At 34.2% G+C, this 27958-nt stretch overlaps 3 protein-coding genes across 3 annotated transcripts; 1 reads left to right on the top strand and 2 right to left on the bottom strand.

Moving 5' to 3' along the window:
* The first annotated feature begins 1964 nt into the window (after positions 1 to 1964).
* LOC104240959 (TPR repeat-containing thioredoxin TTL1) lies at positions 1965 to 6582 on the top strand. Its single transcript, XM_009795867.2, has 7 exons — positions 1965 to 3195; positions 4131 to 4326; positions 4416 to 4597; positions 4682 to 5015; positions 5358 to 5562; positions 5644 to 5750; positions 5851 to 6582. Exons 1-7 carry the CDS (start codon positions 2261 to 2263, stop codon positions 6001 to 6003), a joined length of 2112 nt encoding a protein of 703 aa, XP_009794169.1. The 5' UTR covers positions 1965 to 2260; the 3' UTR covers positions 6004 to 6582.
* Positions 6583 to 13141: 6559 nt separating this feature from the next.
* On the bottom strand, positions 13142 to 18626 carry LOC104240960 (ubiquitin-conjugating enzyme E2 36). The gene is made up of 8 exons (XM_009795868.2): positions 18431 to 18626; positions 18261 to 18288; positions 17123 to 17209; positions 16113 to 16171; positions 14032 to 14073; positions 13879 to 13952; positions 13634 to 13731; positions 13142 to 13526 (listed from the first exon to the last, which is right to left on the bottom strand). The coding sequence occupies exons 1-8, from the start codon at positions 18464 to 18466 to the stop codon at positions 13489 to 13491; spliced, it is 462 nt and encodes a 153-aa protein (XP_009794170.1). The 5' UTR covers positions 18467 to 18626; the 3' UTR covers positions 13142 to 13488.
* Positions 18627 to 21724: 3098 nt separating this feature from the next.
* Positions 21725 to 23056, bottom strand: LOC104240961 (anther-specific protein LAT52). The gene is made up of 2 exons (XM_009795869.2): positions 22813 to 23056; positions 21725 to 22248 (listed from the first exon to the last, which is right to left on the bottom strand). The coding sequence occupies exons 1-2, from the start codon at positions 22964 to 22966 to the stop codon at positions 21917 to 21919; spliced, it is 486 nt and encodes a 161-aa protein (XP_009794171.1). The 5' UTR covers positions 22967 to 23056; the 3' UTR covers positions 21725 to 21916.
* Positions 23057 to 27958: the final 4902 nt, after the last annotated feature.

The following is a 27958-nucleotide window of genomic DNA, read 5'->3' as shown; positions in this document are numbered from 1 at the left end:
CATATTTACACATGACATGGAAAGTACTATAAATCACCATTTTGTGTTAAAAAAATTTTAAAAAAAAAATATTTGGAAAAGACATTTGATTGAGTTCAAATTTAGAATTTGTAACCAATTATATGTTCAATCTTTTGACTCTAATAAACTCTTTTAATCTGAAAAAGAAAATTTGAACGATGACTTGCTCGTGATATCGCCTATCAAATTGGGATTTACATATTTATATATTATGCTATTTAATGTCAGAGTATTATATGTTCAATTTTTTTGACTTTAGCAAACTCTTCTCAAATAATTAATAGGGATAAATAAAAGAAATATTAAAATACAGGGAAGTAGCTATTTGTGGGAAACGTAAAGGATGAAGCCAACGTGAACATAATCAAAATATTTACTTATTAGGTGTTTGCGTTTCAATCTCAAATAAATTAAAATCAGGTTAGATGAATCTTCACTACGTCGAAAAAAATATTTTTGAGATCTAAAGATTTTATTTTTAAAATCTACCAAAAAATAATTACAATCTATAAACAAACAGATTATTTGAGTATAGAATTTTAATTTAAGCTCTCAAATTTTATGGCTAAACGAGAATTTTATCACGTAACATCATCTTAAATTGTAAAGTGTCCCTAGGTGAACATATTTCAATAATACTTATATATGATGAATTGACTAATTTTTAGCTAGCCTTTTTTATTCGGGTTTGAAATCGATAATATGAGCAAGTTTATATATACGGATTTAAAACTCAATCAAACTATTACTCTATAAGGCATATAAGAATAATACTTCCTCCGATTCAGAATAAGTGACTTTTTCGCCGTTTTATTTTAGTTCAAAATAAGTGTCGTTTTTATGTAATCAAGAATAAATTAACTATAGTTTCTCATATTTACCCTTATGTAGATATCCCAATGTGTCAAGTTAACAACATGCAAATTTTAATTAAGGATAATTTAGTCAGAATACTTATTTGTTTCTAGGAATTAGTAATTTATCAAGGGGTGTGCCAAAGACAAAATAGTCACTTATTGTGGACCGAAGGAAGTATATTGGAGGAATTAAAATATATGATGAATCGATTAATTTTTAACTAGTTGTCATTATAGGCAATCTTCTTCCGGGTTGGAACCGATAATATAAGCAAGCTTAAGGGGTCGTTTGATAGGGTGTATACTGAATATGGTGTATTAATAATGTTGAGATTAATATTGCTAAGATTAGTTATGCTGTAATTAATTATACTAGAATTATTTCTTATCAACTGTTTGGTTTGGTATATTAAAGGTTGTGAAAGGGCAAATTCTATCTTTATACATGCTTATCATTGTATTAAAAATCATAGTATAGCTAATGCCATAATTTACTATGTATAAGAATAATACTAAATAGGGTGTATAACTTAAAGTCTAATACAAATAGCATTACCAAACAAGGGAGTAATAATACCAAAACTAATACATGTAATATTTTTCCTAATATATCTTACCAAACGATCTTTCAGGGTTCGTTTGGTATGAGGTATAAGAAGGTATAAGGGTGATATAAAAATTTAATACCATCTTAATACTCTGTTTGGTTAGCAAATCAGGTATAAGTTATCCCGGTGTTAATTTTAACACCGAGATAACTTATACCTTATAGAAGGTGAGAATAATTAGCACCAGTATAACTTATACATTCTTTTTAGAAATTATGCAATTGTCATTTTTAATACACCATACCAAACAATGAATAATCAACAATCCCACCATAACTAATCCCAACATAACTTATCTCAATATAACTTATACCGGCATAACTTATACCGGTATAAATCGTATTCCAACCAAACGACCCCTTAATTAATTATAGTTAGATAATGAGTTAAGCTAAAAATATATTTTAATTCAGAAATTCAGGTACATATATGACTGTCTCGTGAAGCATGAAAATTAATCAAAGTACAGTATAAGGAGAAAAAAAAAGAGTTCCTTTCATTTTCTTTCCTTCTTCTTCTTCTTCTTCTTCTTCTCTCTTTCTCTCTCTGTAAACCCCAACCCCTCTCTCTCTCTCTCTACCCAACTCACATTAATTCTTTGCTTCTACCTTTAAATTCACGAGATCCTCCATTTCCCTTTTTTCTCTTTACATTGTAAAGATTTCTCAGTTAATCCACCATTACACTTACAAATAAGAGAAAAAACCCAAACCCAGTTCAAGATTTGAGACTTTAAGATATACACATTGCCAAATTTATATATTTAAAAAAAAAATGTCGCATTCTGGAAAACCCATATCGGAAATGGGTTTTGACTCATTAGCTGATCGGTTGAGAAACTCATTACTGAGTAGTTGTAATATTAACGAAGAGAAAGAGGAGGAGAAGAATGATAACAAGCCCGATTTTCGAGAACTGGATCTGGGTTCACCCGTTTCACCATTGATGACCCGAACGAGTCGACTCAGTACCTCTACCACTACTACTACGACTACTACGACTACAAGTAGCAGATCTAGCTCATCATCTGGATCCGGGTCGGCTCGAAATGTGTTATGGTCGGGTCCTAGAAGATCGGATGCGAGCCATTCCGGCGAACTTTCGGGTTCGGGTTCAGTTGAGAGCTCGCCTACAGCACGTGGGCTCAAACCGGGTCATGGGCGGTCCGATTCGGGAAATGCACATCCGTTAATTTACTCCGGCGGATGCTCCGTCACTTCCCCTGTTGGTAATGCGCTTCCGGCCGGCAATATTTGCCCGTCCGGTAAGGTTTTGAAAACCGGCATGGCTTGTAAATCCACAAAGACTGATGTTTTAGGGACCGGAACGGCGAATTACGGCCATGGCAGCATAATGCGCGGCGGTGCGGGTCCAAAATCCGCCTTCGATGGCGGTTCTGGCCATACTATGAATTCAAGAGGATTTACTGTTGGTGAGACAGTAAAAAGAGGGATTTTTACTAATGATTCAGATGAGTTGAAAAGAATAGGGAATGAGAATTACAAGAAGGGTAATTTTATTGAAGCTTTGAGTATTTATGATAAAGCCATTGCTATTTCTCCGGGCAATGCTGCATTACATTGTAATCGAGCTGCTGCGTTAATGGCTTTGAATCGGCTAGGGGAGGCAGTGAAGGAATGTGAGGAAGCCATTAGGCTGGATCCATCGTATGTTAGAGCACACCAACGATTAGGATCTTTGTTACTTAGGTAAGTGATTTATAAAAAGTTTGAATCTTTAGAATCTATCCATATGCGCGTTCGCGTATTGGTAATGTGTTGAAGTTTGTGTACGGTGTATGGATATAAAAAATATCAAATTTTTAGAATCTATATGCGTGTTCTTCGCTTATCGGTAATGTGATGAAGTTTGTGAACGGTGTATTTGATATAAAAAAGATCAAATTTTGGAATCTATGTGTGTTTGCGTATTTTGGTAATGTGGTAAGTTGGTGTACGCTGTATGTGATATAAAAAAATATCAAAATTTAGAATCTATGTGTATCCACATATTGGTTATCATAAATCTTGGTAATGTGGTGAAATTTCTGTATTGAAGAGTAAGTGTTAAATGTGTTATTTTGATTAATGTTGCTGGCTAGGTTATTGGCTAATGTAAAACTTTCTTGATTGATGCTTGCTGTGTATGGTCGTATTGGTTATCAACAAATCTTGGAAGTGTGGTGAAATTTCTGTAGGGTGTATGAAAGATTACCAGTTAAATGCGTTATTTTGATTATTTTTTCTGGCCTAGTTATTTGCTAATGCGAAACTTTCTCGATTGATGCGTTATTTGACATTTGCCAAACAAATGTTAAATGGGATGCATGGAATGTGTTGATTAGTGGGTGGATGCACTTTTTGATTAACCAGATCTGATTGTTTTGAACGAACAAAAGTTAATGGTTTTGTCTGTTTGGATTTTTGTGGTCATTGTTTCTGCTATTTGTTCCTATGTTGTCCCTTTTTTATAGGGCTATAGTTTCATGCATTTTATTGTTGTTCCCCTTCCACTTTTTAGTTTCTTCACGGATTGTAATTACACTTGCGACGGTATTCTCACAATTCCTTATCTGAATTAGATTAGTTTGCTTGCTTATTTTGCCTAGAACTGTAAGCAATCTCATTTCCTGTAAAACTTACAGTTTAGGACAGGTTGAAAATGCAAGGAGTCACTTTTTTTCCCTAGGTCATAAGCCAGATCAAGCTGAGTTGCAGAAGTTGCAAGCGGTGGAGAAACATATCAGCAGATGCACTGATGCCCGTAGAGGTAGAGATTGGAAAAGTACCTTAAGAGAAGCTGAGGCAGCAACTGCTTCTGGAGCAGATGCATCTCCTCAGGTAAAGCATTTCTAATGGTTCAGTTCCGTGACTAATTGGTTATGAAAATTTCAAGAGCTGATACTGAATTGCTGATATTGAAATTGCAGCTATTTGCATGTAGAGCGGAAGCTTATTTGAAGTTACACAAATTGGAGGATGCTGAATTGTGCCTATCAAAAATTAACAAGTTCGAACCATCTGCTGTAGCATGTCAGTCAAAATTTTTTGGGATGCTCTCTGAAGCATACATATTCTTTGTTCAGGCTCAGATTGAGATGGCTCGGGGAAGGTGAGTTTATGAATATAACATCTGCTGTAGTAGAAATAAGAGGTTCAGCAGGAGTATGAGAGAATGGATCATGAATATCTGCAGGTTTGAAAATGCACTGACTTACGTTGAGAGAGCTGCACAAGTAGACCCTCGAAGTACTGAAGTTTCTGCTTTACTCAACAATGTGAGGCTGGTGGGGCAAGCTCGTGGTCGCGGCAACAATCTATTTAAATCTGAAAGATATACAGAAGCTTGTGCTGCTTATGGGGAAGGGCTCATGCGTGATTCTTCAAATTCAGTTCTCTACTGCAATAGAGCAGCTTGCTGGTATAAACTCGGGCAGTGGGAAAAATCTCTGGATGATTGCAACCAAGCTCTCATTATCCAGCCAAATTATACTAAAGCTCTACTTCGACGAGCTGCCTCAAATGCTAAGGTGACATGCCACCTTCAAATCTTAGTTACTACTACTCTATGTTTTCCTTCTTTTTTTTTATAACCGTGGTGTCCGGGCTAGCTTGCGCGAAACTAGATTAATTTCACGAGATGCTTGTCACCTCCCAATAGGAACCAGGTAATTCTGGCCACCCAGGCTTGGACAGATGGAAAGAAACCTAGTGTTTTTTGTCTCCGCTGATAATTGAACCTGAGACATCATGGTTCTCAACCCACTTTATCGACCAATAGGCCACACCCTTGGGTGCACTACTCTATGTTTTCCTAGAATCTGCTGTTTGAGAAAAGGATCATAAATTTGACCTAATACAATGAATTATAGCTGGAAAGATGGGCGGAAGCTGTGAGAGATTACGAGGTTTTGAGGAGGCAACTTCCATATGACAATGAGGTTGCGGAATCATTGTTCCATGCCCAAGTTGCATTAAAGAAGTCACGTGGAGAAGATGTTTACAATATGAAATTTGGTGGGGAGGTGGAGCTGGTTTCGGGTCTCCAGCAGTTCCGGGCTGCGATTTCATCATCTGGTAAGCTTTCCTGCATCTGTTATCTCAACCTTCCTTCTATCATTTACTATATAACTCAACAACTGCAGTTGGAAACTGTAGGTGCATCTGTGGTCCATTTTAAAGCGGCATCCAACCTACAATGCAAGCAGATATCCCCTTTCTTGGATACCTTAAGCACCAAATTCCCTTCAATAAGTTTTCTCAAGGTAAACAATCATATCCCTGAATTCAGAACTTTTACGTGTACAAGAGAGGAATGAAGAGAACTCATATTAACTTACGGTTGTCTTCTGTTTTCTACTGAAGGTGGATGTGGAAGAGAGCCCAACAATCGCTACAGCAGAGAATATTAGAATAGTACCTACATTTAAGATTTACAAAAATGGTAGCCGCGTGAAGGAGATGGTTTGCCCAAGTCCAGAGGTGTTGGAGTCATCGGTGAGGCATTACAGCATTTAAGAGTGCATTGCCATTTTTCATGGTGCTTCTTTGCCTATTGCCTTGCATTCTCTTGCAATTCCAGTTGCAAGATCACTCTGAAAACCGTCTCCACTCCCACATAGAAGGATTCCATATATACATGTGACATAATCAGAGCTACCACAAAATGCTTTTATGAGCCGATTCAGCTATGCGCCTATTGTCTGCAGAGGGAAAATTTAGTCTCCTTTTTTTTTACCCTTGTTTATTCATTCATTCATTCCTCATTTCTGTTCAACTTCTTTTCCCGTCCCCCGCATTCTCTTCCATTTGTATTTTTAAAATTTTTAGCCTTTCCCCTAGGATAATCCATCTTCAGTTGTGAGAAGTAGTGAACATGTAGAATTGATATTTAGAGAGAATAGAAGCGGCTGACTGGATGGCGTTAGATGAGGATCATAATGTGTACATATACGATCATACACACAAACCGTTGGAGGCCGAGGAAGGAATATTGGATGTCTAGTGGGTAGTTATTGGTTTAGTGAAAGAAGGATGAATATGATTATGTTTCTTAGCTCAAGCATTCTATCAATAAGATTTCAATTCTTTTCCCTATTTCTTTCTCTTGATAACATTTAACTCATTCATGATCTATGATTTGCATTTCTAGTTTGAATGCCTTCTGAATGGTAGGCTGTGTACTGTTGATTTGAGTAGGGGTAATCTTGCCATTTAAATCTCAATTATAAGGGGTAAGGGTGATGTTTTTTGTTTTTTTCCGATGATCGAGAAATTTCCGAGTGTATTATCTAGCCGAGGGTCTATCGGAAATAGCCTCTCCACCCTCCCACTGCATATACATTACCCTCCCCCAGACCCCAGTTGTGGAACTCACTAGGTTTTTTGTTGTTGTTGAGAAATCTCCGAGTGTGAATTGACACACTGTTCGAAACTCGGCGGGCCGCTCCCTCAAGTTATCATTGATGTTTGGTTCTTAATAGATGGCTATGTGGACCGCTTGATTTTTGGGGTTTTGTACTTTGGTAAAGTTCATAAGTATATGATTGTAGCTGTCCCTTTCTTAACTTGTCTACTCCTCTCCAAACTTTTTCTCATTAATTTGCCAATGTTATGGACCATTTGGTGATATGGATAGTATATACAGCTATGATACCTATTGCATATTCATTGTGTGTATATGCTATGGTCCCTCAAACCTAATACATCTTGAATATGTGGCAAATGAGTAACATGATTGCTCTTTAACTTTAAAGAGGGAGAAGGTCAGTTGTTTTTGGGGTGAGTCTTTTCCATCTTGGATGATCGGGCCGCTCCCGGGTCCTTCCTTTCTATTTCTCAGTAAGCGGACCGTGGGAGCATAGGGGGCGATATCTACGTTTGACTAATAGAAAGCATCTCTCTTTTGTCCCTCCTAACCGAACTCGCTTACAGCAAACTGGTATCTCTTGGGTAGCTATTGTTGCAAGCCTCAACGCTTTGGTAAAATGTCACAAGCAGGCATGACGGTTTCTTTACTTTTTAGTGGGGTGGAGGGCTTTTGTCTCAAGTACCGTAGGAAAAATACTGGAATGGTTGTTTTGTTTCAAGACGGGTCGAATAGTGAGTCTACATGCTAGTATGCTCAACAGTGGATATGGACTTAAATCGTGTAGAGTGGGGCGTCATAGAGGAGCTCTTATACCATAAAGAGTATAGGTTGCCGAACGGATACGGGCTCAAATCCTCTAGAATGAGGCGTGGTAGAGGAGCTCTGATACCATTAAGAGTACATGTTGCAGAATGAGTTAAAGGAGCTCTATAAGAGCTCTATATGATTAATGAACTATAACTCTTTATATAGAGCTAAGTTACAATAAAAAAGATAGAGACAGATAAAGATGAAACATTAACCTAACAAACTTTTAAAATAATGAGTAACAAATAATATAAAAAGGTACAGAAAGATTATCAAAAGCTACTATGTTAAAGAGTCCATAAGAACCCTATTGTGTTCGGTCTTTTGATTGGAAACGCCATTTCTTTGATTGTGGCAAGCAATGCGGCTTAATTAAGTTCAAATTCTAAAACTAAGTGTGCGCTTGGTATGAAAAAATAATATTTTTCAATTATTCCATGTTTAGTTGGCTTAAATATTGTTCCTTATGAAGTCATTTTTCCTATAATTGGCGGAAAATAACTTCCTTACCAAAAGGAGAAAAAATATTTTCCAAAACTCTTTATCAAACTTTCCCACCCCATCCTCACCCCACCTCACCAAACCCAGCCCCACTCTCTCCGATCCCTCTCCCCAACCCCCTCGCCCCCTCTTGACCACCCCTACCCCTAACATCCTCCCCGCCACCCGGGCCCCTAGACCCCGACTTACCATCGTCTCCCATTTTTACTTGTTTCATCTCATATAGTATTTGCTTAAATTATATATTTTTCAAAAATATTTTCTGCTACCTAATCAAATCCAAAAAATAAGTAAGAAAATTACTTAGTTTTCAAAAAAAATATTTTTCAACTGCAGCAATGAAACAAACCCTACCTAAGTACAGACAAACAAACCCTAAAACTTTACAAACAAACTTCAAACTTTAATGAAACAAACCCCACTTAATTAAATTAGAGTTGAAATGAGTTGAGAATGAAGAAGACGACAATGTATGGAAAATGACTAAACACTAGAAAGTCCAAAATACATAGGCAGCAAAATTAAAGGAATCTATTAAATAAAAAAAAATTGGGATTTGGATAAAGAATAAAGACATGTTGCTAAATGACACATCAATTCATTGTTACCATTCACAACTCATAACGTAGCAGTGTTTGCCGTACGAATTACGTTACAGAGAATAGAGGGAAAAAGATTTTTTGAGATTGATGTGTAATCAATACTTCAAAAGGAAAAGGAAATATATGATATCAGTCAATGGAATCATATCATTATTCAATATTATAGCCGTTATAGATCTATCTATCTTATCTATTGTGCACTAAAAATGTGGCTTTATGATCGATAAATTATATTGGGAATCATGAGATTTCGGGTTTATATCACAATAATAGCAATAATAATATATTCGGTATGTTCTCACAGTGTAGGGTCAGGCAGGGGCGGAGACAGAGTGCGTGATACGGGTTCGGCCGAACTAGTAGCTTTTGTTCAAACCATGTATTTGTCTTAAGAAATTCATTGAATATGTACATCTTATTAATTTAAAATTTAGTAACTTAAAAATGATTACAATTTCGAACCCATAAGGTTTAAATTTTGACTCCGCCTTTGGAGTATGGGGAGGTAATGTATACGCAAACCTTACTCCTACCTTGTAGAGGTAGAGAGGGTTGTTTTCGGTCACTCCTCGGTTCAAGAAAAGTAATTCATAGTAGATTTGAAAAAGAAAAACAGTAATGAAGAAGTCATGCAGAAAATAATAAAGGCAAAAACAGTAAGAAAACCGATATAATGAACCCAACAAATAAAATACATTATATAGGCCAAGGATTGGCAACAGACATTTCTAAAATGGGAATTATCAGGTAAATTCAATATAATAGACGCTTATTGGCATTCCGGCCTTCCTTCGCCTTTCAGGGCCTATTCGAAAGAAAACCCAGTACGTAAAGAATTCTTGTTCAAGTAGTTCATAACATCCATACATAGTGTTTTGATCTAAGGTTTCAATTCTTTCTTGTTTCAGCAATAATATATTTTTTCCATTTAATAATAGAGATCGAAGGCAGAGAAGATGATAATAATAATAATAATAATAATAATAATAATAATAATAATAATAATAATAATAATAATAATAATAATAATAATAATACGAAAAACATAGGAAAGACAAAAACAACAGCGTCAAAATCACATTGAAGACATAAATATTATAATATCTTTTTATCTGTCCAAATTTTGGTAGATCGAATTAGTTAGTACTCACTTCGTCTCATAATATGTGTCGTGGTTGCTAAAATAGTTGTCTTAAATTATTTGTCATTTTAGAACTTCAAGACAAAATTAATTATATTTTTTCTTTTTTACCTTTAATAATCAATTGCATTCACATTTAGTAAAAATATAAATAATGTCATTGATAGAGATGATGTATAAATTAAGAAAATATTTAATAATGGTAAAATAATCAAAAATTATTTTTTTAAGGGACGTACATAAAAAAAAATTATGATACATATTATGAGACGGAGGAAGTACATATATAAAACTAGCACGGATATTAAAAAAGACAGAATTTCGTATTTATCAATTTATTTATCAATCGTCATGTCCTGAATTTGGTACACACTTTTTCCAATATAGATGTGTCATGTCAATTGTGACTAGTGCTACTAATCCCAATGCCTTAATTCTTTTTTTCTCTTTGGTCATTTCTAGGATTTTTGACTGTCTTCATATTTTTGACTGGTGCATTACATTGTATTCTTCCGATATAATTAATATTTGAAATTTAACGACTGATTACGTGTCCGAGTCGTGAAATTAGCCACTAATACTAGTATTACGGTGAGTTGCCTATATCGGTGCAGCCTTTTTTTGAATCTGGGTAAATACGAGATACTTCATATACTGAAATGCCCTTTTTAATGACCTAGTTAATTCAAATTCGTGCCAATAAGTTTACTAAAGGGAATAAAATATTCCATTTGTTCTAATTTATGTGAACATATTTTTTTTGGTCCGTTTAAAAAAGAATGACCCCTTTCTTAATTTAGAAATAATTTAGCTTAAACTTATAATTCTACCCTTAATGATAAGCTTTTATAACCACACAAATACTCTGGATCCCCTTTCTAACTTGTTTAGGACCACAAATTTAAAAATTCTTCATTTTTTCTTAAACTCCGTGCCCAGTCAAACATGTTCACATAAATTGGATCGCAGGGATTACTATCTATCGAAAAGTTTATTTCCTGAACTTGGACTCGAAACCTCTAGTTAAAGATAGAGTTATGACTAGAGCGATTCAATCATCCAACCAGAGGCAGAGCCAAAATTTAAAACTTATGAGTTCATAATTTTAGTTTTTTTTAAGTTATTGAGTTCTAAATTAATAAGTTATACACACACACACACACACTAAATGCATTTCTTATAACAAACATAAAATATAGACCAAAGTTACTGGATTCAGTCGAATCTGTACATTCATTTCTAGCTCGACCCTTGCATCCAACCTATGTTGTGTGGATTCTCCAAAATGTAGCTGCATCCATATCAGATCCTTAAAAAATACACTGCTTTTGAAGGATCCGACACGTATCTGGCCACATTTTCGAAGAGCTCGAGCAACATACTCTCCAACACATTCTTGGTGGCATATCTAGTTTATCTACTAGCCATTCCCATCAATTGAAAATGAACTTGAACTTGATGTATGGCCTACATAAAGATACATAAGTCACAAATGGAATAAAACTAGTCATTTGGTTGTAATACTTTCTTAATATAGTAAGTTACTTGTAGCTTAGAATAATCATGTATTGGCTTATCACCATATCATCAAAAGAATTAAAGAAGCATAATCAGTTGAGGAAGACAAGTAATTTCACTAGGAATTAGATGTGCATTTATTGGTATAGGCCTATAGGACAAAGATGTTTGACCAAATGAGTGAAGTTAAAAGCACAAAAGTGATTCCACATTTTGTCGTACCATAGTACACTTTTACTGCTTAAATCGAGGCGGATCTGGGATTTAAATTTTTTGGGTTTAATTTTAATGCTTTTAGCATTGAACACATTATATTTTCAAAGTTATAGGTTTAAATCTACTATTTTTACAATTTTAATGAATTTTTACTCCGCGTCGAAAGTTATGAGTTCAGTTGAACCCGTCGGTAATATACTACATCCGCCTCTGGCTTAAATGGGCCTCAAAAACCTTAACTACCACATAAAGAAAAGGAAAAAATATCAAATTTGTTATTGTACAATTTGAAATTGAATAATTTTGACATTTGTTAACTTTTGATCTAATATTAATCCTCATTAAGAAAGTCTCATTTTTACTCTTGACCGCTCGTGAAACTCGAATTTAAGAGTACTTCTAACTTATAGTTATAATTTGAGTAAATTTGTCCTTTTATCTCGAATTATTTATATGCGTGGAGAACACTTATTTCATGTTGAAACTCCATAAAAAATAACGACAACGGTATAAATAGACCAAAAAATGTAAGAGGGAAAAATTGAGCAATTTCAATAAAATCCTTTTCAAGAATAAAGGACAAAAAGGTGCTTCCTCCGTTCACTTTTAGTTGTCTACTTTTTACTCTCCACTCCCTTGAAGTAAAATAAATAAAGTATGAATTTTATAATTTTACCCATAATGATATTATTTTCAAAAGTCTTGGGAAATAACTTGGGGAATGAGTAGTTAATGATTAGAGTAAAAATAAGAAAAAAAGATTGTCTTTTCTCTTGATTTAGTATAGCGGACTAGTAAGAGTGAAAAATATATTTTTAGTATAGTGGACAAGTAAAAGCGAAATGAGGGAGTAAATGATAAAAATTCGACTAGGCTAATCTGATTTGGGCAATATTTTCACCAACTTGTTGATTAGGTGCTGTTGGCCCTGTTTTGTGACTGAAGTAGTCACAGTTTTGGGCTCTTATGGAATTGCATTGGGGTATTATAACTTTTAGCCCGCGCTAGAAACTATTTACATCTGGTAGTCGAAAAACTGTATAAAACTTATATAATTTTTGTATATAACGTACATAATGAATATATATATAAAATTTATACATTTTTTCGGCTATTATTTTTACAGCGGCTATACAATGTCATTTTTCCAATCGCAATAGGAGTATTATCACTTTTAGCCCGCGCCAAAAACTATATAAAACTAGTATAATTTTTGTATATAACATACATAATGTATATATATACAAAAAATATATATAAATTTTATACATTTTTTCGACTATTATTTTTACAGCAGCTATACAATGTCATTTTTCCAATTGCATTACCCTCCAATTCCAAGCACAAAGCCATATGTTAATGAAAGAAAGTCTTTTCACCCTAATCTCATCGGGTGGGTATAGCACGTTCATTTTTAGGACACATAGGCTATTACAGACGCATCAAAAAAGACTTAAGAAACACAAAATCCCAAAATGTAATCTTTGCATAAGAACATGATTAGCAGTTGGAAATCAGAACATGATTAACCCTTAATAATGCAGATAAATATTTGCTGCAGCACCAATCCTCCAGTTTCAGGATTGCAACAAGGAAATAACTAGTCTCTCATATGATACTTCTTTCACTTCAGAACCGTTTCTGTTCTCATAGTAAAAACTTTCTTCAACTTGAAAAAAAAAAGGTGCAATATTTGATTATACAATTTCAAGGGTAGGGAAAATATTATAGATGGTAATCTGAAGCATTTAGCTTTCAGTCCTCCCAAGTCCCCTGATTAGACCGTTGATAAATTACATTCCACATCTTTTTTCTTTTTCTTTTCAAAATCACTTAGTCGTGCCGGTTCAGGCACCGCTCGCATACAGGCGTGTCCATTCTTTAGCTGCAGGATTGAAAAAAAAAAAAAATTGAATCAAGGACTGCTGGACTATTGACAAGACCAAATGCCTTCAATTTTCGACTGATAGAAAGAGCGGGAAGGCAACTTACCTGTTTCAACAGCTTCAGCCTCATTCGACTTCCAATGCTTCGCAATGTTCTCAGAGAGTGGATCATCTGGGTTTGGTGCACTCAAAAGTGCTTGAATGCTGAAAAAGGAACCAAATTATTAACATTCTAGCGCCTTAAGCCAAAATTTGGTGCTCATGTTCAAGAAGTTCCTTAGATCCTCGGGAAGAGCATGAACAAAAGCGTATGAAAAAAAATAATATCCAAGAGTACTCTGTATTTAATACCTCAAAAGAACGGTACGAATCTGAAGAGCAGGACTCCACTTGTCCTTAAGAATATCAAGGCATATCCTACCAAGCTTCATAACAATGGCCCATGCGAGTGAGTTAGCTTGTGGCTTAAATCTATGTATAACATAATCGAGTAACAGAACAAACCTTATCAATGTTGGGATGGTATATTTTGGTGAGAAATCGAACCTGTTACAGTATGCAACTTGATCAATGACAGAATTAACAGCGGCAACCATAATAGCCAAACTTAATTCACGTTTTAATCCATACTGCAAGCACGCACACAAGCATATTATCTCTACAACCATCATGTCCGATCGTACATGTTACATAGTGGTAAAAGCCCATGAATTGTCCAGAAAGGGCAAGCCTCATGCAAAGACCATGAAAGACTAGGTCGAGGAAGCTTCACATCCAGAAACTCTACCATGTAAAACACTTCCGAAAGCATGCGGTATTATGCAGATTTAGTGTCTTCGTATAGTACCTATATAAAATCCCGTACTTCCTCTTCCACTTTGTTTGGCATAGTTTGACCCAACACGAAATTTAAGAAAGAAAGGAAGACTTTTAAAGTTTGTGGTATCGATATGCTATTAACACATTGGCTATAAGACTTTAGAAACTTGTGGTCTTAAATATGTCATAACATTTGTGTGGCTGTAAAAGCTTCTCATTAAGGAAATATAAAATGTGCCGTTCTTTTGGAATGATTAATAAAGAAATAGCCCCAAACAAAATCAAATAGAGGGAGTACTATTTTTTGGTGCTGAACCCCAAGCATTTGAGAGCAAGTAACATAGAACATCTTAGCATCTCAAGGCATGAGGCATCTCTGTCCTCCATGCTAGGTGCAAGGTTGTACGAGGTTCTTTATCTTTGATTCTCCAACTGCTCCAATTTATATCTGGTAGTGTGATTTCCAGCCTAAGACAAGTAATCAACAATGTTTCCACATTACAGCTAGGTGTCAAGCCCCATACACATCACTTCCCTATAATTGACCATCTTACACCATTTTATCCACACACTATTCTTAAGTTTCTTCCCACAATTCACCATTTTTCTTAATATCTACGCTAGGATAAATCTGATTACTATTCAGCCTTTACCAACCGTAGAACTGTATCAGTTTTGCAACTCAGTTCCTACGGAAGGAAATCCGACGAATACTTATAGTAATATGAGCTAAACCAAAAAAATATTATCCGTGAAGTTCATGAAAGACTATCATCTTTAAGTTCCAACAAGAGAAACACTAGCTACAACTGTCCAAGCACCATTGTGACCAGTAAAATCTCAGTCAACAGTTACATTTGTTGATAGACAACCAAACTATTCTGAGGAAGAAAAGTTAAATAGAGTCCTGAAAGATTAGACAAGATACAAACCAATTGATCTAATGAAGTTTCAACTATAAACTTCTGATGAAAGAACAAAAAAATAGGACTACATCCACTATTAAGGTCATAAACAATTTCCCGGATTTTGTTGATCTGTGTAAATTTGTTCGGTGCTAACTTGTGTAGAAGTGAGATTAAATTAGTAAGAAAAATTTCACAACGGCATTTTTACAGCTAAGAAATAGAAAATATTTAATATTACCTTTAATCATAATACTTATTTTCAGATTTTCCTAGTATTTAGCCAGAACTCATAATTTCATCTAAGACCAACTTCTAGATAGCTCAAGTTATTGATAATACAACCCACTGATGGTGCACATAATTGGGAAAAAAAGAAGAAGCGAAGAGCAAAAGATCAGTACATCTAGAAGAGCGGCCTACAGTGACATAGTCCTAACACATACAATCATGTCAATATATTTATTGTCATGAGCTATATTATCCATGCGATACACATTGATATTGAAAGTTTATTAGCAAATAATATGATCGAGTTACAAAGTCTAAACCTGCACATATACTTAAATGGAATTTTTAGGTATTAGTACACGATGATGACAATGATTGAGATGGTAAAACTATAAAAGCAGCTAAGTTTGAAAAGTTCAGATTCAAATGTAGAAAGGCGCATCAGGAGACTTTAAATGTTAAACGCAGACGTTAAGGAGGTTGCAGTTAATGCTTCCTGATCAATCAGTCAAATCAAACTCTATACAAATGCAAGCAATATAATTACGGAATATGCAATTAGAGAAGCCTGTCTGAGACTCTGAGAATCTGCTGAAACTTGCCAAAAAATCCATTTATGTGTTCAAATACCTTCGGAGCAGCCATTGGGTACTCTTCAGGCAAAAAGAGTTCCAGTTTGAAAACACCTCCTAAACAAAAGCAGCAAGCAGCGAAATTAAGCAAAGAATATTTCAGCCAAAAAACAAACTGCACATGGTCATAAGATATAATTTCCAAAGTATACCAAGAACATATCACCTATAGTCCAACTATAAGGATAAATCAGTTGAACTAAAATTAAAGAAAGTAACATACATGCATATCAAAGCAAAACTAGAAGGCGAAGGATGGATATCTTCCATCTGAATGCTGTTTTTTTTGGCAATTAAAGAAGTTTTATTAATTATCGAGTAGCTGTACAAAACGAGGGCAACACAAACAAGTTCATGCCCCTCTCAAAAACTGTATCCTATGCAACTAGAAACCTTAAAACATCCGGACACCTATAGTGGACATCAAAACACCTATAATGAACAAATAGACTCAAAGAACCATATTCAATGAATTGTACAATGACAGATAGCTTTCCATTAAGCTGTAGTCAGAAATATGTCGAGACATACATAGCTAACATGGGCCGAATAGACACTGAAATAATGGGAGTTGGGACGTCTTTAGCAACTTAAATACATAAAATTGACAATTGCAGCCCCACATCCCACTGTCAACTGGTCAAGTTAACTTCAACCTCTGCAGGATTAATTAGTTAAACACTAGTTGATTTCATGTTTCATTTATCATTTCTAATATTAAATCAAAAACATCCAGAAAAAGAACTGAAATATGTATAAATAATTAATCATTTCTATACAATGTGAGGCACAATAGCAACATGGACTTTCGTCTACTTAGCCAAAGGGGAATCCATAATTTTGAGTTTACAGGTTCTAGATTCTAGAGAGGCCAGCTTACTGGGCTCTGGATAAATATATACATATTAAGTAGAGTCTTGGCAAAGCTACTGGGTACTGCCAAACTCGTGACTAGAAATCTAGCTCTGTGTACTTAGCATAATTGGCATAATTGATTGAGCAAATTACCTTCATAAGGAGATTGTGTTGGACCAAGAATCATGACATTGAAGTATCGCATATTTTCTTCCGAAGGAGATGCACTTATTCCCGGCGCTGCAGTTAATTTTAAACCACACTAGAAACTTTTAAATCTCTTAGCAATACATGTCGCAATCCAACTGAACCCAAAATCCAACAAAAAAAAACTAGCAATAAACTTCAAAGGAAATAACACTTGCTTGTACCAAATTTTACAAACGAATCACACCAACTATATACGGAAATTCGAGAAAGAAAAGCACAAAATTGCACTTTTGGATTAAAGAAAGGAGTAAAAAAGGTTCATGTGGTTAAAAAAGTAACTTTAATGCTTTGAAGTGTATTTGAAAATTCAGGGAATAACTGAGAATTGCATCTCGGACGGAAAGAAGAGGAGAGAAGAGGTTCATGTACCTAAATTGTTAAAGAAATGACTTCAATGCTTCAAAATAGAATCTTGATTTTAGATTTTCTAAACACAATTTAATTGGAGACAAAGTCGATAATTGTTCAGTAAGTAAATTCCAAACTTGTTGAGTTCAACTATTTAGATACTCTATATCCGTTCCGCTCTATCTGGGTGGGATTGCAGTACTCAATAAATTCTTTTTCAGGAAAGAAATACTCTATCCCTGTCAATTTATGTAGCACTCTTTACTTTTTCGCCAGTCCCAAAAAAAGGCCACTTTTTCTTATTTAGAAACAAATTATCTTTTGAATTTCTATTTTACCCTTCATAAATTAATTTAAAGCCACACAAATATCTATGATTTGTTTTAGACCACAAGTTTCAAAAGTCTTACTTTCTTTCTTAAACTCCATGCTGATTAAACACCGCAACATATACTAATACATGGCTTCCATAGAGATATCTTTGTATTCAGTTTGTCTTATTTTATGTGACACTCTTTTCTCTTTAACAATGACACATCTCTATTATTAAAAATAATTTAACTTTAAACTTTTCCATTTTACTCTTAATGAATGAGATTATTTAAAGTCTCACAAACATTACTTATTTTATTTAGATCATAAGTTTTAAAAGTTTTTTTCTTTCTTAAACTCAGTATCCAAACAAACAACATCATACGCATTGAATTGGGACGAAGATTTAAGGGTGAATTACCGGGTTCGCTGAGAAGACGTTGAGTTTCCTGTAAAATCACATAAAACCAAAATTCAGCAAAATTTAAACTGAATCGAACTCTGAACAGTAAAAAATAGATCAAAAACCCTAACTAAAAGAGTAATCAAACAATGAACATAAAAGATCAAAAGCTAAAACAGGAAATTAACCTTAATAATTCTTCGAGGAAGATTGCTATTAGCCATTGAATTGAATCGAATTTTTTTTTCCTTTTTTTTTTGGTCGCAGAAAGTTTACGCTAAGGGGCTCTTTTTTCTAGAGAGAGAAAGCAGAAATTGTAAGAGAGTTTCACACTCTTTCTCTCACTAAAAACCTATGCTTAATAGGGTTCCATTGAAATTCTTCTTTTTTGCTTTTTTATCGTGCCTTTGTATTATTGTTGCCAAAAAGTAAAGATTTTTCAGACAAAAAAAAAAAAAAAGGTTTTCCCACTAAAATTATTAATAAATTAAACAAATTGATAGTTGATTGTAAAAACTAAAAAATAAGTATATTTCAGTAAAAAAAAAAAATGCTTACATTAACAAGATCAACTTTGTTGATTATTCTTATAATTTTTAAAATATCATGTCATTTCTATAAGGATATTAAAAATAAAATGAGAAAATTAAGCTTTAAAATTTTCAAACATAGAAAGATGTTACTAACATTTATTTGAAAGGACAAAACAAGGAAAAAATATTATGTAAAATGAAAAGAGGTATATGTTGTGCGTTTAACAATTAAATTATATGTTATAAGTCTTTAAATTCAATTTGATGACCAATCAAATACTGACGAACAATAAATTAAGATAGAAAAAATACTTTATTTTCCGATTAGACTCGGATAATTTGTTAGTTAAAAGTCACACTTTAAGGTTTTAGAAAATTACCGGCAACGGCGGATTTAGAGCGGCCCCCTTTTTCAAAAAATTACATTGTGTATATAAAGTATTTTTTTTTTTACCTTTATATATTATATTTTGAATCTCTTTAACATGACCCAAAAGCATAGCTTAATGGTCAAGGGGATTCAAAACTTTTGTAAGATCATTGATTCAATTCTCATTAGTTATAATCTTTTTTAACTTTTTTTTGAACCCCTTAGCAGGATTAATCCTGCAAGGTATACACTCGGTCGAATTTAGTACCTTTGGTTCAAAATATATATTTGTCTTAAATCCATAAGCTTCAAATCATGGCTCCCCCCTATGAGTGTAAGTACTCCCCTACCCTTAACCAGAGATCTCGAGTCCGAGCATTTAGTATTTTTTTAATGGGGCATTTGCATCTATACCCGTTTTTTGGGTCACGTTTTAATTTGTGCTCGCTTTGCAAAAAAAAGTTTGTAATCGCGTAACTTCAACATACGGGGCTGAAGTAGCAAAGGCAATCACGCACATCATTTTAGTAGACGGGCCTGAAGTAACCAGCGTGCTGAAGTTTTTGTTTGTAATTGCTGAACTTAAGCATAATACCTATTTGTTCTCTATTTGCTGAAGTTTTTGTTTATAATTGCACTAAATAAGCTGAAGTTTTTTTGTCCTAGATTCATTAGTTTTGTCATTAAGCTTTTTCAAGAACAGAAATATTATTGTCTACTAACTTACGTACGTGGAAATATTCACAAATTATTCTCTACTAACTTACGTAATTATTTATAATTTATTTTTAAATAATCTGATAAACATATTTATGGCAATCATCCTATGAACTGAAGTTTCATAGCAGCACCAACAGTAGAAGAAGAAGGAGGAGGAGGAGGAGGAGGAGGAGGAGAAGGAGGAGGAGAAAGGGGCTGAAGTTGTTTAAAAAATGGGTACAAGTTGAAACCTTTTTTAAAAAATAGGTATAAATTAAATGGGGGCGACCAAATAGGACGCCCCGTGCAATTTTTACTTTTTTTAATACGTATGTCAATTTCTTTACACCACATGTTATATAGTCCAAGTTAGAAACAATAAGTTATGTCAATTGAGTATTGTTTTGATCCTCCACTGGACATTAGTAATGTAAAACACAGCATAATGTCTATAGGCGGATTTAAAATTTGAACTTTATAAGTTTAATTTTTAAATTTTTTAGCATTGAACTCATTATATTTTTAAAGTTATGGATTTATATCTATTATTTTTGTAAATTTTAACGAATTTTTAAATATAAATTTTTACTCCGTTGAAAGTTACGGGTTTAATTGAACATTATTATCACATTACATACGTCCCTGATAGTGTCTTCCCTCGATTTATGAAAGTTTCCTATAAAAATAAAGAGAAATTGACACCGTATAGCCGCTCTCAAACTAATAGCCGATAAAAGTACATTCTGTATACAAAAAACATACAAAGTTTATATATTTTTCGGCCATCAAATGTAAATAGTTTCTGACAAGGGCTAAAAGTGATCCCATTTTTTCGCAAATGCATAATAGGAAAAGAATGAATGAAGTTTTGGAGCAACGATAAAGTTATCATTGTCTAATTTATAGTTCACGAGGTTGAGTCATTGAAGCAGCCATTAATGCCTACATTAGTGTAAATTGTCTAGACCATATCTTCAGTGGCGGATCTACATGGTCTTCTATGGGTGCTCAAGCACCCATTATCTTTGATCAGATTTAGTAAATTTACATAGCCAATTATAAAAATATTTGAATAAATATTGAGTGAGCACCCACGACTAAATTCCTTTTTCCTCTTCTTTCAAAATTTTTATTAGCGAGCACCCATACCTTTAAAACCCTGAATTCGTCACTATATATTTTTCGAGTACGGCTCCTTCTCGAACCTTGCGTGAACACAAAATAACTTGTGCCCAGAAAGTTATTTTCAGCTGCAGAAGATGTTTTACAACAATACAGCAGGAGAGACGATGTCATAAACAATAATTAGAGAATCTGAGAAAGTGGTGGTGGAGCATTAAAGTATCAAACAATATTCGTTTAATAATATTAAAGTAATGAAATAGAATTAAAAAAAATTCATCCCAAAATAGCCGATGAAATATTATCTTGTCTTGTAGCTAAAAGTAAAAATAAATACACATTTTATTAAGCAGACAATCGTCAATTTGCAAGCGAAATATTTAATTTGCCTTTCATTAGCAAATTTATCAATATTTTCATTAATTAAAACAATATCTCATTTAGTGTTAAGAAAAATAAATCTTATTCCAAATTCTACAATGAAAAAAATAATATAATAAAATACAAATTGCCAACTGACGTTGCTTTATTTAGCAAGTATGAACAATAGTAATGCCCTAAAGACTATATCCACGTTTTGTAATGTGTTTTAAGTAATATAAGTTCATGCCTTTTATGTTCAAAAAAAAAATGACATTGCTTTATTATACCATATATTTTTCCTTTATTTCATAAATTGGGTCGTGGCAAAATGTTAATTCATATTAATTACTTAATATTATGAAAACAAAAAGAAAAAAAATACTATCAAACACCAATTTTCTTAAAATATAATCAAGATCTTCTCATTCAACAATTCACATGGAACTTTTCATTCCATATGAGAGAGTACATATACATGAGAAAATCCATATTTCCTCATTCTTTATTTATTACATTAACCATTAAACAAAATGGGCAAAAGCTATTATTTTTTTTTCACATTTTTTTTAAACTTAAATTTAACAAATTTAGAATTCAAGTGGGAATAAACCCAACTCATCAAGAACTTCCTTGCAACCAGAAACAGCCTCAGATTTCATGAAGAAAAGTGCATTGGCATATCTAACAGCATTGTGAATTCCAACATTGTCACTGCACTCAATTCTGGCCTTTTCATAACCTGTGACAGCTTCTTTGCAATCTTCCCTTGGACTTTTTACGACCGTCACCTCGCATATATCGTCCTGGTGGTCACCTTCCACTGTCAATTTGTACTTGCCATCTTTGTCTGTCACGCCTTCGACCGAGAATGTCTCGATTTCTGTGCTGATGTTCCTGCATTGCAAGCGCACGGTGGCACCTGTCCCAATAACATAAGGCCGATCAGTATCTTTACAGTCGTATCTATTGTGCTAAGAAAAAAAAAGCTCTTCATTATGTTCAGTACAAGAATCTTCAAAACTCAATGTATAAATATATTAAACATTTAATTATATATAGTTTAAGCTGAAAGCAACAACTTAGATGTGCCTGCACCCTAGCTAGTGCTATGTTGCTTAAATTTTAATTTTTTTTTTATTGCACTCATGTTTTTGGAGGATAGAAATTTTGAAGATTTCGAGCAATAACATAAGGTCAGTATCATTATAGTTGTATCTATTGTGATAAGAAAAAAGCTTTTCATTATATTCAATATCCTACCGTAATTATTTTTATTCTATGTAATAAATAAATAAATAAATAAATTTAAATCTATAAATATATATAGCTTAAGTTGAAAGCAACAACTAAGATGCGTCTGCACCCTAGCTAATGCTATATTGCTTGAATTTCAAATAAATATCGTTGCACCCATATTGGATCCTCTAGAATATATTACTTTTGAAGGATAATAATTTTGGAAAACCCAAGCAATATTTCGTACCTTCAACGTTCTCGCTGAGTTTTGTCTCGAATTGGACACGGCACGTGTCACAGTAGACCTTGCCTTCAACATCAAAGACTTGAGGGTGGCAATGGGCGAAGTTGGCAAGGGCTACAATGCAGAGAGCAGAGAGGAGCAAAATAGCCTTTGCCATTTTAATTTTCTTTTTTTGTGTATTTTATTGACTTTTTTTCTTCTTCTTTTATTTATTGCTCCTTCTCTTTTTCTTTTTTTTGTGTGTCCTGTTTGAGTAGAATGAAATGCCCTTTTTATAGTGGGAGAACGTTAAGAAAAATATGGTGGAGCGATTATTTCTCATAATATTGTTCTAATAATGAAGTGAAGGTAGCAAATGACTCGTTCTTCCATTTATTTTTTGTGGTTGCAAAAATAGTAGTAATAATTTTTAGCCACAAATTCGGAATGGTTTAGAATTTGCATTATTTGAAGGGTCATGAAATATATTACAAGACTACAATATGATTAGGCATTTAACTCCGGTGGTATTTTATGTTGTGCTAAGAGATATAGGTAATCTTTTTTTTATATTAGTGGTGTCCAAGTCAACTTGCACGCACCACAACTAAAATTTTCTAATATAATTATGATTATTATTTTTTTTTATCAAAGTCATATAACTATGTTTTCTAACAGAAATATCATAAAATTTTCACCACCTAGCATAAAAAGTCGCAACTGTCGAAAAATTTAACTTTTCGGTGCAATAACTTTTTAATCCACCTTTTTTTTAAATAATAAATATTGACCCGATTAAGAGGGTATTGACCCGACCCAAAACCCATATACTTATGCAATTGGAAAGAATTTATCACAAGATCTTTCGATGCACTAATAACTAGTATTTTCTTTGTCCCAATTTATGTGGTGGTATTTTCTTTGATCATAAATTATATATATATTTTAAATATTTTAAAGTATCAATTATTGTACTTGTGGAAGGTGGAATTACAAATCTCCCGTGGTGCTTTTAAATTATCAATTATTGTACTATATATATTTTAAATATTTTGGTGACTCAGGGCCGATCGACATAATTAATAAAAATGGTGTGGACATTAGCATACAAAAAATCGAAGATCGTGTTGAATCCCTATTATATGGTCCTAAAACACCAAAAAATGAGGATCGATCATGGAGAAAAAAATGGCTACCATTCATTAGGTCGTTTCTGATGGGCCTGAAAAGTTTTAGGGAATTCGGGATCGGTCAACCGAATTCATGAAAATGACGTAGATATTAGCACACGAAAAATCAAAAATCGTCACGAATTCCTGTTTTATGGCCCTAAAATACCAAAAAACGAGGAACGGTCATGGAGAAGTAATGGCTATTGTCCATTAGGTTGTTCTGATGAGCGCATTTAGTTTTGGGCGATATAGGGGCTGGTCGCTCGAATTCATGAAGATGTCGCGGACATCAGCACACGAGAAATCACAAATCATGTTGAATTCTTATTTATGGCCCCAAACGCCAAAAAACGAGGAACGATCATAGAGAAGCAATGGCTATTGTTCATTAGGTAGTTTTTGATAGGCCCACAAAATTTTAGGCGATTTAGGGCTGGTCGCCTGAATTTATGAAGATGGTGTGGACATTAACATAAGAAAAATAAAAAATCATAGTGAAATCATGCTATATTGTCCTAAAACGACAAAAAACGAGGAACGATCATTAAGAAGCAATGACTATTTGTAACAACCCGATCGGTCGTTTTATGTAATTGTGCACTATTTACCCTTTTATTACTTCACACTTATGTGTTTATGTCTTTATGACTTGCTTGATTAGTTTCGTTCCGGAAGCATTCGGGTTGATTTGGACCCTTGATTCTAGACTTAGAAGTTTAAATTTGAAAATATTGATCAAATTTTGATTTTTGTGAAAATGACTCCGGAACTATATTTTTATGACTCCGATAGCTTCGTATTGTGATCTCGGACTTGGGCGTATGCCCAAAATTGATTTTGGAAGTCCGTAGGCTGATTTATATTGATTTATCAAAATTTGGCAATTTTAAGTCAAAAAGTTTGACCGTAGGTTGACTTTTAGCTATTGAGCTCGGAATTTGATTTTGGGACTTGGAATAGGTCCAAAATTTAGAACTTGTTTGCAAAATTTGGCATCGTTCGGAGTTGATTTGATAGGATATGGATGCTTAGTTGAGATTTTAGAAGTTCTTGAAAATCTCTTTGAAAATAATGTATTTTAGAGTTCAATTCGTAGTTTTAGATGTTATTTTTGTGTTTTAATCAAGCGAGCGAGTTTGTATGATGTTTTTAGACTTGTGTGGATGTTTAGTTTGGAGAGCCGAGGGCTTGGGTGAGTTTCAGACGCTTAGCTGAGTGTTGTTGGAATCAAAGTTGCTAGTTTTTTTCTGCACATGCCTCAGATCTCGCATTTGCGAGGTCTTAGTTCGCATTTGCGAAGGTAGGCCAAGTCTGCTGGGTTTGCAGGTGTTCGCATTTGCGAAGTTCTTCTGGGATGGGCTAGGTTCGCAATTGCGAGAGCATCAAGGGTCGTAAATACGGTCCCATCTTCGCATTTGCGAAGATTTGCCCCATGCCTTCAGTCCGCAATTGCAAGGCTTTATTCACAATTGTGACATCTGCAACTGATCAAATAGCTGGGAGACTGGATTTTTGCATTCATTCTCTCATTTTTGAACCCTAGACCCGGTAGGTGGCAACTTGGAGAGGGGATTTTCACCTACAAGCCTTGGGTAAGTGATTCCAATTGATTTCTAATCATATTTCATCAACATATCTTAGATTTTAACATCAAAATCATGTGAATCAAAGTAGAAATTTATGAAACTTTGTCAAGTTATTGAAAAATAAGAAATTGAGTTTTGAGAGTCGATTTGGACTCGGATTTTGAAACTAATCACATATATGAACTCATGGGGTCATGGGTAGATGGAAGCTACCATTGGACGCGAGTTTTGACAGGGCAGGCTCCAGGTTGACTTTTGTTGATTTTTTGGGAAAAATATAAAAATCCTATTGCAATTTAATATCCTAGCATTGTTTGATAATATTGAGTCGTTTTTGGTTAGAGCCGTGTGGAGGTGGATTTTAAGGGAAAAACTATTTTTCGAGTCTTGAATTGGCCTAATTGAGGTAAGTGTCTTGCCTAAATTTATGTGGGAAAACTTCCCTTTAGGATTGGTATTGTTTGATTCAATCGTGCTAAGTAAAATTCGTGTATGCAAGGTGACGAGTGGGTACACTGGTTGTACATAGTATTTGACTGGTATATGCTACTCAGACTATTTCCACGCTTTAGTTGAGATGCCATGTTATGTTCTAAATTCTCATAGTCAAATTATCCTTAATTGTGTTAGACTATCCTTAAATACCTTAATTGACTTGTTTAGTATTTGTTCTACATTCTACTTGCTAAATTGCTCCCATGCTTTAGTCGAAATGTTTTCCCCTTTATTGTTACATGTTATCTCTTCATTGTTAATTATTATTGTTTGAATTAATTGTTCGTGTTACCCTTTTACTTGTTGACTTCCATTATATGAGACTTATTGTTGAATATTATTTCCTTTATTATGAGTTAGTCTTATCTAATATCGCGGTGATGCATTATTTTCTCATTGTTGAGTTATTTGATGTTGAAGTTGTGAGAGTCGTTAATATGTTAAGGCGATGTTGGTTATTGTTGAAACATCTATCTTATTGAGTATTTTCCATCCATTATGCTTGTTGATATTCTTGTATACGTTGTGGTGGAGCCATGGGCTATTCTTGTAGAAATATTGATATTGTTTTTGTTGGCAAGTTGTGATATGTGGACACTTGTGGTCCGAGTTGTTATTGTGATATGATATTGATGCGCATGCGACGGTATAAGGCTTGGGTTGATGTGCATGTAACGGTATAAGGTAGGACTTATGCGCGTGATTGCTTGTAGGGGAATTATGTGAAGCCATGCGACATCATAAAGTGGACTAAAGTACATGTAGCTTTTTCGAGAAAACTGTTTCCAAAACCTATTTTCAAATGTAAGGCTCACACGACGATATATGGAAGGATTGTGATTGATATTGAGAAATGTGATTATACGAGGCAGTACCACGGTTTGATTTCATTATACACGAGGTCGTACCTCGTTGTGTTTCTTGCTGTTTGTTCCATGTTGCAAAGTGTTGTGGAAGGAATATTTCGTGTTGCTTCATTCTTTATTATTCTAGCAGGTGTAGTCCGTACATGATCATTGTAGCACTTTACTTCTTTTATGTTATTTCTATTGTTAACTTCCGATACTAGTTCTTGCTATTATCTTTTTCCGAATCAGTTATTCTTTACTTTTCGTTACTTATCTGTATTATATTTTTATATTGTCTATTTCATTTCCTAGTAGGTGCTTTGACTCGGCCTCATCACTACTCCACTGAGGTCAGGCTTGATACTTACTGTGTACCATTGTGGTGTACCCATACTATGCTTTTGCACATCTTTTTGTGCAGATCCAGGTACACCGGCTCGTACCGGTCGATAGAGATCTCCTGCTAATTGCTTTTACCCGAGACTTCAAGATATGCCTGCTCGGCGTTCGCAGGCCTCGAAGTCACTTTCCCTTATTTTAATTAATGTTATATTTCTTTTCGGACAGTAATATAGCAGTATCTAGTTGCATATTATAGAGCTTATGACTCAGTTCCACCGGTTTGGGGTGTGTATTTGTGAGATTCTGTTTTCAGGAGGTTTTATCTATTATTTAGTCATTTTCAGTAACTTATTATTATATATCCGTTCAGATGTTGTTATTTGTTAGGCTTACCTAGTTGTAGAACCTAGGTGCCATCACCACATCCTTCGGAGGAAAATTGGGGTCGTGACACTATTGTTCATTAGATCATTTTTTATGAAGCCAAGAAAATTAGGCGATTCGGGGCCGCTCGCCCTAATTCATGAAGATGGCGTGAACATTAGCACACCAAAAATCAAAAATCATGCTAAATTCCTATTTTATGGCCCTAAAATGCTAAAAAATGAGGAACAATCGTGGAGAAGCAATGACTATTGTTCACTAGGTCATTTTTGATAGACCCACAAAATTTTAGGCGATTCGGGGCTGGTCGCTCAAATTCATGAAGATGGCGTGGACATTAGCA

Source organism: Nicotiana sylvestris, chromosome 8 (assembly GCF_000393655.2).
Source record: "Nicotiana sylvestris chromosome 8, ASM39365v2, whole genome shotgun sequence".
In the NCBI taxonomy this organism is placed as follows: domain Eukaryota; kingdom Viridiplantae; phylum Streptophyta; class Magnoliopsida; order Solanales; family Solanaceae; genus Nicotiana; species Nicotiana sylvestris.
This window is presented reverse-complemented; position numbering and strand designations above follow the sequence as displayed.

What these genes read in the sequence shown, in the direction of transcription:
- LOC104240959 (XM_009795867.2), top strand. Translation starts at nt 2,261, where the DNA reads ATGTCGCATTCTGGAAAACCCATATCGGAAATGGGTTTTGACTCATTA. An exon ending in TTAGGATCTTTGTTACTTAG is followed by an intron (nt 3,196 to 4,130) that starts GTAAGTGATTTA and finishes TAAAACTTACAG; the next exon opens with TTTAGGACAGGTTGAAAATG. An exon ending in GAGCTGCCTCAAATGCTAAG is followed by an intron (nt 5,016 to 5,357) that starts GTGACATGCCAC and finishes AATGAATTATAG; the next exon opens with CTGGAAAGATGGGCGGAAGC.
- LOC104240960 (XM_009795868.2), bottom strand. Translation starts at nt 18,466, where the DNA reads ATGGCTAATAGCAATCTTCCTCGAAGAATTATTAAG. An exon ending in ACGTCTTCTCAGCGAACCCG is followed by an intron (nt 17,210 to 18,260) that starts GTAATTCACCCT and finishes AATTAACTGCAG; the next exon opens with CGCCGGGAATAAGTGCATCT. An exon ending in ATTCGTACCGTTCTTTTGAG is followed by an intron (nt 13,732 to 13,878) that starts GTATTAAATACA and finishes TTCCTTTTTCAG; the next exon opens with CATTCAAGCACTTTTGAGTG.
- LOC104240961 (XM_009795869.2), bottom strand. Translation starts at nt 22,966, where the DNA reads ATGGCAAAGGCTATTTTGCTCCTCTCTGCTCTCTGCATTGTAGCCCTT. An exon ending in ACTCAGCGAGAACGTTGAAG is followed by an intron (nt 22,249 to 22,812) that starts GTACGAAATATT and finishes TTATTGGGACAG; the next exon opens with GTGCCACCGTGCGCTTGCAA.